Raw genomic sequence first — 12,567 nt, 5'->3', positions numbered from 1 at the left:
GTTTGTGAAATTGCATGTATGGACAAGTGTCGTGTGTTTAATAACTTAGTACTCTGAGTTCAACCTTGAGGAAGGAAGGCCTTGCCAGTCCTTCCCATTCTTGATCGTGTGTCACCATCCTGTAAGGTCTACATGTTTGTGTCAGGAAGCCACTACCTTCCAGAGGGACGGCCACAGCATCTGAACTTGGCCATTCTCTGTGTCCTCAGGCCCTTCAGGATGAAGCTGAGAGCAGGGAAGGGAACTGGGAGAAGCTGCGGGAAGTTATTGGCAGACTCGAAGATTCCTGCCCCCCCATTGCTGGAATAATGAAAGAGAAATGCCAAGATGCTCACTCAAGGTATGCACAGAAAGATCAACCAGCTGTCTTGACCCTTAGGCCTTCTAAAGGCTTCTCACTCCTCCAAGATGGCTGGTGTCCTTTGTGGCTCTGTTTTAGAGGGTGTAGTTCATCGTGTAAGGTTCAGTGTCATGAGAGCTGTAGTGTGACTCATACAGCATTTGGAAAACCGAGCTAGACATGCCCTAATGCAGCCGCTTCTGGAGTGCATCCTCTAAAAGCAAGGTTTGGTCTCAGGAACCCCCAAATCAGCATCAGGAACAATGGGGAGTGGAGAGTCTGTAGGGTAAGGTGGGATGGGCATGGTCAAAACATCCCTTAGAAAGTGACTTAGTTTCCCTGAGGCAATGTGGAGAAGCTAGGCTGCTTCCAATCCTTCCTCCATGCACACCTGCTTTCAATAAAGTATTGAACACAGGACAGCAAATTCCATGCCCTGACGTGGCATCCTCAGGTCTCCGTCGCGTCCCCGCAGAAGAGGGGACAATAACGTACCAAGCTTCGCATTTGGTTTCAGGGCCCCCTCACACATAGACTGTTGCTGTTAAAGGATTCGCGTCATTGCTGAGCATACGAGGTCATTCTTTTTGGAGGTGTTTTCTGCTGTTTGAGTTGCTGGGAATTGAATCCAGGACTTGGCCTGTGCTGCACCAATGCTCTATCACTGAGCTACATCGCTGGCCCCTTTCACACAAGTGCAACAGATGATCCGCAGAATGTTTTGTCCAACCATTTGAAACTGGTTTTTCTCCTCCCCCATCCACCTTCCCATCTATCTTCTCCCTCCCGACAGAATCTCATTCAGTTGTTAGCTGACCTAAAACTCACTGTATATTCCCAGCTGGCTTAAAACTTGTAATGATCTTCCTGAATCAAGCTAAGTGATGAGATTACAATCATGAGCCTACACCTGGCTAGCCTTTTCTATTACTTTTTTTTATTAATAACATAGAAAATTTTTTTTAAAAAAGTAAATGAAAACAAACAAGCAAGATAAAAAGTGTGTAAATGAAATAATTTTTTTTCCTTTATTTTAAGTTGAAAATAAGGAATATTATTTCTATAGTTGCACGATAAATTTGTTTGACACAAGAACAGTGTAAGAAAGACCTTTTTAAAAGCCAGGCATGGTGGCGCACGCTTTTAATCCCAGCACTCAGGAGGCAGAGGCAGGCGGATCTCTGAGTTCGAGGCCAGCCTAGTCTACAATAGTGAGTTCCAGGACAGCCAAGGCAATATAGAGAGACTGTCTCAAAAAATAAAAAATAAAAATAAAAATAGGACTCTCCTTTTAACTTTCTGGTAGAGTGTGTGTATATAATTCTGCTAACAGGGAAGATAGAAAGAGGGTTGCATTGTTAACTTTACTCTGGCAGGTGGACCCGGGTGAACCAGGACCTCGCAGACCAGTTGCAGGAGGCCCGAAGTCAGCTGCAGCTCTGGAAGGCTTCTCACCATGCTCACACAGAAGCCGCAGCCCGGCTGCAACAGCAGGAGGCCAAGTTCCAGCAGCTTGCCAACATCAATATGTCAGGAAACAACCTGACAGACATCCTGCCCCCGGCCCTGCAGGACATAAAGGTGGGTACAGAGCCACATCAGCCAACAAGACAGGTCTCATAAGGTGTGGCCATGACCTTGGGATGAGACCGACCACAGGGACAGAAAAGGAGTCAGACAGGTGTCCTGAGCTGGCTGTGTCAGACACAGGGTGAGATGCAACGTGAGGTTGGAAGAACGAGACGGCAGATGGATCGAGGGGGTCCTGCCACCACCCCTTTCCAAGTTTACACTTCTATTCTAGCAGTTAAGCCCCTAAACAAAAGCCACGTACAAAATCCGAAATAGAAGCCACGGTACCTCACCTGGTTGTGATCATAAAAGAATCTCTTGACTCAAAAATAATCCTGGCTGGGTGGGTGGGGCTAGAGAGATGGCCCAGCAGTTATGAACGAGTACTGCTTCTTCAGAGGACCTGTTTGTCTCTCAGCATCCATGGTTGGGTAGCTCAGTCACCAGTAACACCAGTTCTGTGGGGATCAGACACCTTCTTCTGGCTCCCATGAGTACCTCTACATAGGTGTGCATACACACACATGAACGTTTGTACATAACTAAGGTCTACATAGGTGTGCACACACACACACATGAATGTTTGTACATGTCTTAACTAAGGTCTACATAGGTGTGCGCACACACACACATGAACGTTTGTACATGTCTTAACTAAGGTTTCTATTGCTGTGATAAAACACCATGACCAAGAGCAACTTGGGAACAAAGGGGTTTATTTCAGGTTATAGTTACGTATGGCAGCCTATCAACAAAGGAACTCAGGGCAGGGCAAATACTGAAGCAGAGGCATGGAGGCACGCTGCTTACTGGCTTCCTCTTCATGATTTGCTCAACCTGTCATGTATAACCACTGGGTGGCACTACCCGTAGTGAACTGGGCCAACTCAGATCAGCCATTAATTAAGACAATGTCCTACAAGTTTTCCCACAGGCCAGTGTAGTGAGGACACTTTTTCTCAGTTGAGGTTCCTGCTTCCCAAATGAGTCTAGCTTGTGTCAAGTTGACAAAACACTAGTCAGCACAACACACATAATTTGAAACAAGAAAGTCTTGGTGGTGGTGGTGGTGCTGGTGGTGAGGAGGAGGAGAGTTGGGGATATGGCTCAGTGGATTAAATACTCGCCACAAGAATGAGGACCTGAATTCAATCCAAAGCCAAGTGTGGCTATTGAAATCCCCGTGCTGTAGAAGTGGACATAGCAGGGCTCACTGGCCTGTCAGCCTAGCCAAGTCAGTAAGCCTCAGCCGGTGAAGAGACTGTGACTCAAAATAATAAACAAGGTGGACAACTCACTCACTCACTCATGCCCTCACATATATCAGAAATACCAAACCTGGACTTGGTGCCGTGTGAGGATGGCTTTTTGGGGGGATCATGGTTTTTAGGCTGTAAGAGCAGAGCAGTTTCAGCTGTGCTGTCTTTGCAGGACTGTGAGGGGAAACCCCGAACATGAATGTGCCATAGTATGTAACTTAGCTAGCAAGATATATTTCATATCATGTGACCTAGATCAAATCAAAAATGAGCAACAGATTTAGAGTAGCCTGCCGTCTGCCTTCTTAGAGAGACGCTGCAGATGCTACATGCATCCATTTATATTGGGATATATCGTCACCGGCAAGGGACAGCCTGTAGTGATTCTTGAGCTGATTTGAAAGTCCATCCCTTAAGTATTGGATAATTAGAAACACAAAGCACACAAGTCGTCTTGATTCAATTCAGCTGCTGGGACTTGGAGCCAGCAGTGGAAATGAGAGGTTCGTCTCTAAACTGCCAAATTTCAGAGCGGCACCAGGAAGATACATCATCTTCAGAAAAGTTTAAGTTTTTCTGCTATTTAAAATAGACAGCAGCCACACCAAATTTATAGAAGCACAGTGGCAGGGGCTGGGGACTGTGGATTGGGGGGAATCCGCATTTTGTCGTCCTTTCTCCTTCCCCAGGAGCTCCAGCACGATGTACTGGAGACGAAAGAGGCCTTCCTTGCAAACTCCACCTTCCTGGACCAGCTCCCACAGCCCGCAGACCCCAGCACCCTTGGGCTCCATTCTGAACAGCTGCACTCCCTCCAGACAGCGGCCTATCTGGAAAAGATGCTGCTGGCGAAATCCAATGAATTTGAGGTTCGCCTTGCTCTTCTTCCGTTTGAGTGGTGCTTATGCGCATTCTCATGCCACCGCTGAATCCTATGAAGCGATTGTGCTGTTTGCACAGCACCTTAGGGAAGCTGGAGGGTGAAGGCCTCCCAAACATAGTCTTGCTTAATCACATGGGCAAGGGCTAGCTCTGAAATGGCCATTTCTTCTTTGTCGACGATGTTAATTTTACAAGCAGTCTGCTTCATACCCCGTTCAGTCTCATTATCTGCATTTCTTTGGGGCGGGGGGGGGGGGTTGTTTTGCTTTGCTTTTTGAGACAAAGTTCTTTGTGTAGCCCTGGCTATCCTGGAACTAGCTCTGTAAACCAAGCTGACCTCAAACTCATAAAGATCTACCTGCCTCTGTCTCCCTAGTGCTGGGATTAAAGGCGTGCACCACCATTGCTGGGCTGTTATCTGGATTTCCAAGTAGAGTAATTGAGACATAGGCGTGGCTGCTGGAATCCCCATTATTTTCCCACGTTGTAGAGTGCAAACTACATAGACAGCCACAAATCTCTACTATTGTCTCAGTATCATCAGGAAGGAGAAAACTTTAAGTAGTAGTACAAAGGGACCAGAATACTCCCTTCCCTGTGTGGAACTGGTCTAGGAAGACCAAAGCCACAGAATGAAGTCCCAGGGCCTTTGCAGACCTCTGTGAAATTTGGAAGGGAAAATAACTTGAACTCTTAGCAGCCAGGAATGCTCTGCTTCATTCTGTCATACATACTCTTGAAATTATTCTAATGAAAATATCTCTTTACAGATTGTTCTGGCACAATTAAAGGATTTTGGGGACCGGCTGGACTATTTAAAGGATCTTATTATGCACGAGGAAGAAAACTTGAATAAGCTTTACCATGAAGAGACAAAAGAAGTTCCTGGATCGTTCCTGGTATTGACAATATGTGTCTTTCTTAGGGGCTTAGCTTTTCCATTGGGTTAAAAAAAACAATAAGCTAATTACTACTGCAAGAATCTGCTCGCACCTTAGCTCACGAGCTCAGCCGTTCACTTCCCTTTCATCTGCGTCCTGATTAATTCATGAGCTCAGTCCTTCACTTCCCTTTCATCCCCGCTCTGTTTCAATAATCAATTATTAGTATAGCGGTATTATTGATATGTATGTACTGTCTATAGGTGTTTTTATCTTGAGATCATTATGAACCAGCTTCTTGGAACCCACATATTCAAGGAAGGCTCTGTTGTGATTAATTGGATTTTTTGGGATAGTTTGAAGATCAAATATAAAATAGTCAATTGAAATTGGGCATTTTTTTTTCTTTTTAATCACCTTAGTGATTTTATATAATTAACGTAAGATAAACAAAGGAACTAAAGCATCCTGGACCCTGCAGACGCCCAAAGATCAGTATTTATAACCTTAGTGAGGAATTATCAGTGACAGCATGTTGTCCAAACCCAGGCCACCTTTTAATTTTGTAAACAAAATTCTATTTAAGCCCAGTCATTCTTCCACTTATGCATTGCCCATGAGGGTTCTGCGCTATGAGGACGGGATTGAGTGGTTGCTTTCCAGACAAGACGGGCCTCAAAGCTAAAACCCGAAGACGTTGTTGTTCCTGACCTAGACTGTGGCAGCTGGAGAGAGAGCGCAGATCCTGTGGAAAGTGTTTACTGAACATACTGTAGACGTATTGTTGACCTAGAGGCTGTTCTTGGAATAGCTTCTTAAAATTAGTATTTGGATGAATCTTCTTTCTTTGACTTCACGCTCTAGGAAAACACGGGTTGAATGTTTCCTTGAAGTCTGGTTTAAGCACCACACTCAGCCAGGAACATATTAAGGATCAGATTTTCATAAGATGTGTAGGCACTCTGCAGCCTACTGAAGGTCACGGTATTGGCAGGTTATATAGGGCTTGGAGGTCCAGAATTGTTCTTTAAAACAAAACCCCTCATTTTCAGTCTTGCTTAAGGTCAGAATTTAATGTCCCTCCCTACTTCTTGGGCTGCTTAGGTGTGGTGCTCCTGTGTGTCACTTTTCTCACAGCTGTGACAGAATTCCTGGCAAAGGCAACTTGTGAAGGGTTTGGAGACCAGCAAGGCGGCTCTGCAGGTGGAGCTCACATACAGGTTGGAGGAGTTCCACAGAGGAACCCTCTGATGTCACGCATGCACACACCCAATAATAGCAGAGGTTTCACAAAGAAGGAGGGTTATTCTGTCTCATGGTTTTAGGGCCCACAGTCCATCATGGTAGGGGGGGCATGCTCAGGTGAGGCAGCCTGACACACCACGCCCATAGTCAGGAAGTACAGAAAGATGAGCGGTGGCACTCGGCTGGTTGCTTCTCTTTTTGCTCAGACATGCCTCCCACCCCATAGGATGCTATCTTCCAAGAGCTGTCTTCCTCCTCAGTTAAATCTCCCCGAAGTCACCTTGACAAACATTCCTGAGGATGTGTCTCCTAGGTGATTCTGAATCTTGTCAAAGTTGACAGGTCAGGGGCTGGAGAGATGGCTCAGAGGTTAAGAGCCCTGACTGCTCTTCCAAAGGTCCTGAGTTCAATTCCCAGCAACCACATGGTGGCTCACAGCCATCTGTAATGAGATCTGGTGCCCTCTTCTGGCCAGCAAGCATACAGACAGACAAAACACTGTATACATAATAAATAAATTAAAACAAAAAATAAAGGCTAATTAAAATATTATTTTAAAAAAGAAGTTGACAGGTCAGAGTAGCCACCATGCCATATATACAGGCTGTTGACCACAGATAGGAACACCACTGAGAAATTTAAGTTTGGGCCCAGTTCTAGCTCTAACTGTTTGACTATATGTAAGTTGTATTACCTATTCAGGCCCTGTTTTCCCTCATCTTTACGGTAAGGAGGCCATCTCATCGTGTAGACATTTTATCTGTACTTTTTTTCCCCCACAGAACCACGTACTGGTGCTGACAGCCCAGTCACCTGACATTGAACGTTTGAATGAAGAGAGCCTCCGGCTCCCCCTCAGTGACATAACAATAAAAACATTACAAAATGTGAACCGGCAGTGGATCCGGGCAACAGCCACGGCGCTGGACCACTGCAGGTCAGAACACCCCTCCCTACTATGGCTTCAGGGAAGGTAGAATTGACGTCATTATAAGGCTCGGTTTTATGTGTTTTCAAATTTTTATAGCAAACTTCAGGGAAACGGGTTGAATGAAAACTTCCTTCATTACTGTGAGAAATGGACCCAGCTTCTGGAGAAGCTGAAAGAGGCACTTGCCGTGAACGTCGCCCACAGCCTCCCAGCTCTCCGGGAGCAACAGAAAACCTATGAGGTAAACCTGCGCTCTGCCGTCCCTCAGCTGCTCACCCTGGGGCAGAAGGCGGGGCAAAGAGACTCAAATGAAACAAAGGAGTTCCTGTCTCTAAAAAAATTTTTTAATTGTCCTCCAATGATCATAGGCATTTAGGCATAGCTACTATTACCAGGTCTGATTTTTTCAGTATTATGTGCATAAATCATATTAATATATGCCGGGAGGTGGTGTGGCATGCCTTTAATCCCAGCACTTAGAAGGCAGAGGTAGGAGGATCTCAATGAGTTCGAGGCCAGCCTGGTCTACAAGAGCTAGTTCCAGGACAGGATCTAAAGTTATAGAGAAACCCTGCCTCAAGAAACAAGAAACAAAAAACAAAAACAAGAACAACAACAACAAAAAAAAAAAACAAGCAGAGAAACCCTATCTCAAAAAAGCAAAATAATAATAATAATGATAATAATAAATGCCTAAATAATATTAAAATGATGGTTGAACTGTTTTGTAGTTAACATCCAGTAACTTGAAAAGTATCCACTCCACAGGTCCTCCGAGAGCTTTCCTAGGAAGCATTAAGTTCCAGATTCCTAACAATGAATTCTGTCAACTGATATTTTCCGTTTTGGTCTGTAAACAGATGTTGGAAGCTGAAGTTTCTATCAACCAGACAGTTGCTGATGCTTATGTGGCCCAGTCCTTACAGCTCCTGGACACAGCAGAAACCAAGACCAGGTAAGCTGTATGGGATTCCAGAACTAACGCTCTTGGCGGGACAGGTTTTCTGATCCAGGAGCCTCTGCACGTGATTAAGGGTGCTATGTGGCATTTTAATCAATTGATACAATGCTATGATGAGTTCTCATCTCTCGGGGTAGTTATGTAAAGTCTTTGCATCCTTGTCTTTGCTCATGTGTGGAGCCTTGGGTCACCTCTCTTCCGGCTCTCCACAAGAGGCGCCGTAGGTTTTTATCTAATCCTTCTAACGGTCAACACGTAACTCTTGACTACATCCGTGCCCTGTAGTCTTACCATGGGACCGGCTTCTTCCTACGCATCAGGACAGGGTTGTGCCTCATGGTCACATAAATTCTAATGGTACCTTGTCCTGTTGGAAGTGGATGAGGTTGGCAGCGCAGAGGCTTCTGGGAAGGGCCGCTCCCCGAGCATATTAACTAAGTTTTGAATGATGTGTCTGTGCTACCCTTCTCTCTCCCGTCTCACCCACGAGGTTTTGTTATTAGACAATGAGTTGTGAGGTGCCATTCACTATCCCAAGCACGAAGCTGTGTCATAGCCATAAGAGGAGAGCTGTCTCCCCAGGCATCTCCGATGGAGTCAGTGGGCAGCAGCAGGCAGGCTAGGCAGAGCCCTGAGGCCAGCCTGCCGAGCAGGCTGAACCATTGCTCATGGAGCTAATTGACATGGCCAGAATGCAGAGGTGGCCCAGCTCTTTGAATCTCTGAGTACCCTGATAGGTTATCATTTCCCTGGCCTCCGAATCTTCTTTCACAGTCCTCGAGGGATACACGCAGGCCCCGTCCAGCGCACTAAGCTATTTTGATTGCTCATTATGACAAGCGGGACTTTCCCATGATAGAGAATGACCTCACATCTCACGTGAGAGGTTTTGTTCACCTGAGAAGAGCTAGTTGGGTGACCGTGGTGCGGCTCACTTTTGGGTGTTTGGTTATGTAAAGCGCTCTGGTGCATGACCCAACACCCGCCCTTTTATTCATTTTCCATTGGTCCAGTTCCTAGATTTCCAGGAAGATCTTGGCATCGTGTATGTGAAGATAGCTCTGGGTGTTTAAGGGAATGCTTCCCCGGGTGCTGACCAAACATCAGGCTAGGTCCACCTGTGACATCACACCCCTCACTGTGCTTTAAGATAGGGTTCAGGTTTCATGATGCTGTTGTTTCTCACGCGAGTTGTGCATGCAGACTTCTGTCCGTCCTCGCTGGTTTCCTTTCCTACCTGTCCGTGTTGGGACTCTCTCACCATCTGTTTCTCCTAGGCCAGAATTTGTCTCCGAAGTCTCAAAGCTCTCAGCTGGATGGCAGAGCGCTGCCCGGGGTGTCCAGCAGAGGAAGCGTGACATCCACAGGCAGGTGGCACAGTGGCAGTTCTTCACCACCTCTGTGGAGGACTTGCTCCGTTTCCTCGCTGACACCGGCCACCTCCTGTCTGCCGTGAAGGAGCAGGACTGTCACAGCCTCTACCAAACCAGACGCCTCATCCATGAGCTGAAGGTAATAGACTCACAATGTGGAGTGTCTGAGTGAGGGCTTCTATTGCGGTGAAGAGACGCCAGGACCACAGCAACCCTTGTAAAGGAAAACGATTCACTGGGACTGGCTTACAGTTTCGTAGGTTCAGTTCATTGTCATCATGGCAGGACATGGCAGCACACAGGCAGATATGGTGCTGGAGAAGAAGCTGAGAGTTCTACATCTTTAATATTTCAGAGAAGCTCTGAGGAAAATCCACCGTCATATTCTCATCACCCCAGAGACTTAAGGCAAACCCTCTTTTCTTTTTTAGAACAAAGAGATCCATGTTCAGAGGCGGCGAACCACCTATGAGCTGGCCTTGGAGGCCGGGGAGAAATTACGGAACACACCCAGCCTGGAAACTAAAGAGTTCATTGACAGACAAGTCAACAAGCTTCAGGACACCTGGAAGGACACTGAGCTCAGCCTGGGAGAGATGATCAGCCAGCTCCAGACCACAGCAGAGGTCAGTGTGACACTGTAATATACTACATATGGTTCTTGTCGGCCTTGCCACAAGAATGGTTTTTAAAACTCTGGTATTCTGCCAAGTGGTGGTACAGCCCTTTAACCCCAGCACTCAGATACAGAGGCAGGCGGATCTCTGTGAGTCCATGTTAGCCTGGTCTACAAGAGCGAGTTCCAGGACAGCCAAGGCTACACTGAGAAACTCTGTCTAGAAAAACCAAAAACAATAAAATAAAATAAATAAAATCTGGCATTCTGAATTTTCCAATGAATATCCTACCAATGTATGAGTCATGCCAGTTACTACTATTAATAAAATAATAGCTGTATGGGAAAAACCAAGTATTGCAAATGTAAACACTTGAGATGCTATGAAGAAGGTATTTACTTTGGTCCAGTAGGATGGCTCCGTGGGTAAAGGTACTTGGTGCCAAGCCTACAACCTGAGTTCAATCCCTGAAAACCATATGGTGGAAAGAGAGAACCAACTCCTGCAAAATGCCCTCCGACCCCCATCATGTACTGTGGCACACCCACCTCACACACTAAATAAATAAGTAAATAAATACATGTAAGAACAGTTGGATGAGACATGAAACATTCACATTCACTGGATGTTCAATACATGAAATGAACACTCACTTAGGCTCCAGCCTGGGCAGGACACATGAGAATAAGCACAGTTGTTCTGGGTTTCTCTGCTATCACCAGAGAATGAACGCACTCTTCCACAGACGGGAGTTTCTTGGGTAATCAATAACTATGAGTTTAAGAACAGAAAAGTTTTGAGTCATTAGTAGGAAAATCTTAGTTTTGGTCTGTTTGGTTGGCTGGTTTATTTTTGGTTTGGTTTTGGTTTGATTTTGCCAGAATACCAAGTGTTCTAAAGGACTGAACTGTGTTAAACTTAATGACCGAACACCACCAATGCTCTTGGATTTCAAATGCAGTTTTTATTTTCTTGCCAAAATATTAAGCTAGTTTTGTTTTGTGTCTGGCTTATTCCTGGCATCCCTCTAATCTGTTGTGTGCACTGAAAACGGATAGCAGAACGGTCTTTCTAAGTAGGCAGTAAATGTCTGTGGGCTGGTCAGAGCGCCTGTGCTGTGAACGGGGGGGGGGGGGTGAGTTTTGTTCTGTGGGGTACGTGACATGTGTGAGCTAGGGGAGCAGATACAACTTGAAAACTCTTTGCAAACCCCAAAGTCTTTCAAGCAGAAGGCAGCAGGCAGGGGGGTGGGTGGCTGCAAGGTGAAAGGTTGGCCAAAGCCAGGCATCAGAAGAGATAAACAAGGGGGAATGCCAGTGTGCTTTGCCTGGCTCTGCTATTGGGATGCACTCTGAAGATGTGGGTGTTAGACTCAATCCTTACAGTAGCCTCTTTGATGTGGACATATCCAAAAGTGATATAATAGATCAGAAAGATGAAAAGAGATACTTCCAAACCAATCCGTCCCAGTGATTATGTCCCACATCTCCCTTCAGTCAGTCTGCACAAGACAGGAACCGATTTCTGGGTGGCTTCTCCAAACCCACCTAAAAGACAGAGTGTGTGCATTAAATGAGCGAGCGGGTCTGTTCTGTAGTTCGTTCTGGAGAGCCAAGGACTTACCGGTTTCAATGCTGTTTTCAAATAGACCTGGGACCAGTGTGAAGAGAAAATCAAGGAGCTGCAAAGCAGGCTGCAAGTCCTGAAATCACAAAGCAGAAATCCTCTCCCCGAGCTTCACGAGGACCTCCACAGAGAAAAGGAGCTGATGAAGGTATTGATGTCTGAGCCAGTGACCAAGATAATCATACAGCGGCCTTCTGGGCGCTGCTTAAAGTGTTTGCCTGCCTCTCTCTCTGTGATAAAGCTGAGTTTTCTGATCAGCTGGAAAAGCCATCATTCTGGTCTCTTAAGGTGTGAGAATCGATGTTAGATCATGTGGTCATTGTTTAAAGATGAGAAAGGCTTTTGCGAAGCGAACTGTACATCACAGGCTCCTGGGGCAATTCTCCTTCGTGTCCTCTGTTTCTTCTCTGTGATATAAGATCTGGCCTAATTGATTTGTGAATGCGTGTGCGCGTGTTGGATGGAGGTCAGACAACAGCTTTGGGCATCAAGTCTGCAGCCTCCACCATGTTTGTGCTGTTTGTTCTTTGGCTAAGTACTCCAGGCTAGCTAGCCAGCGAGCTTCTGGGGGATTCCCCTATCTCTGTACCCCCATCTTGCCATCCGTAGGAATGCTGGGATTACAGACATGTGCCACTGTGTCTGACTTTCATGTGGGTCCAGGGATCTGAACTTGGGTTATCAGACGTCCGGAGTAAGAGCTTTTACCCACCGAGCCATGTTCCTGGCTCTGATTGGACTTTAAAAAAAAAAAAAAAGACAAAGGAAAAACTTTTTATCCTGACCTTGTCTTTGAAGTAAGAGTGAGGTGTGACTTAAAAACCACACCTGGAAAACCAGCAGAGTTGAGGTCTTTTGGTTAAGTATAACATATAAATCC

General features: G+C 45.9%; 1 protein-coding gene across 2 annotated transcripts in view; it reads left to right on the top strand.

Moving 5' to 3' along the window:
• Syne2 (spectrin repeat containing nuclear envelope protein 2) overlaps window positions 1-12,567 on the top strand; it is a 135,599-nt gene that overhangs the window by 81,216 nt on the left and 41,816 nt on the right. For both annotated transcript variants that reach the window (XM_041658050.1, XM_041658049.1), the window contains exons 38-47: window positions 210-340; window positions 1,717-1,921; window positions 3,861-4,040; window positions 4,824-4,952; window positions 6,962-7,116; window positions 7,207-7,351; window positions 7,971-8,065; window positions 9,349-9,583; window positions 9,876-10,070; window positions 11,710-11,835. In XM_041658050.1, coding sequence (XP_041513984.1) covers window positions 210-340; window positions 1,717-1,921; window positions 3,861-4,040; window positions 4,824-4,952; window positions 6,962-7,116; window positions 7,207-7,351; window positions 7,971-8,065; window positions 9,349-9,583; window positions 9,876-10,070; window positions 11,710-11,835 — 1,596 coding nt within the window. The remainder of the gene's footprint in view (window positions 1-209; window positions 341-1,716; window positions 1,922-3,860; window positions 4,041-4,823; window positions 4,953-6,961; window positions 7,117-7,206; window positions 7,352-7,970; window positions 8,066-9,348; window positions 9,584-9,875; window positions 10,071-11,709; window positions 11,836-12,567) is intronic.

The sequence above is a fragment of the Microtus oregoni genome, unplaced genomic scaffold (genome assembly GCF_018167655.1).
Source record: "Microtus oregoni isolate MIOR12 unplaced genomic scaffold, Mior012 000009F_ref0000495, whole genome shotgun sequence".
NCBI classification, from domain to species: domain Eukaryota; kingdom Metazoa; phylum Chordata; class Mammalia; order Rodentia; family Cricetidae; genus Microtus; species Microtus oregoni.
This window is presented reverse-complemented; position numbering and strand designations above follow the sequence as displayed.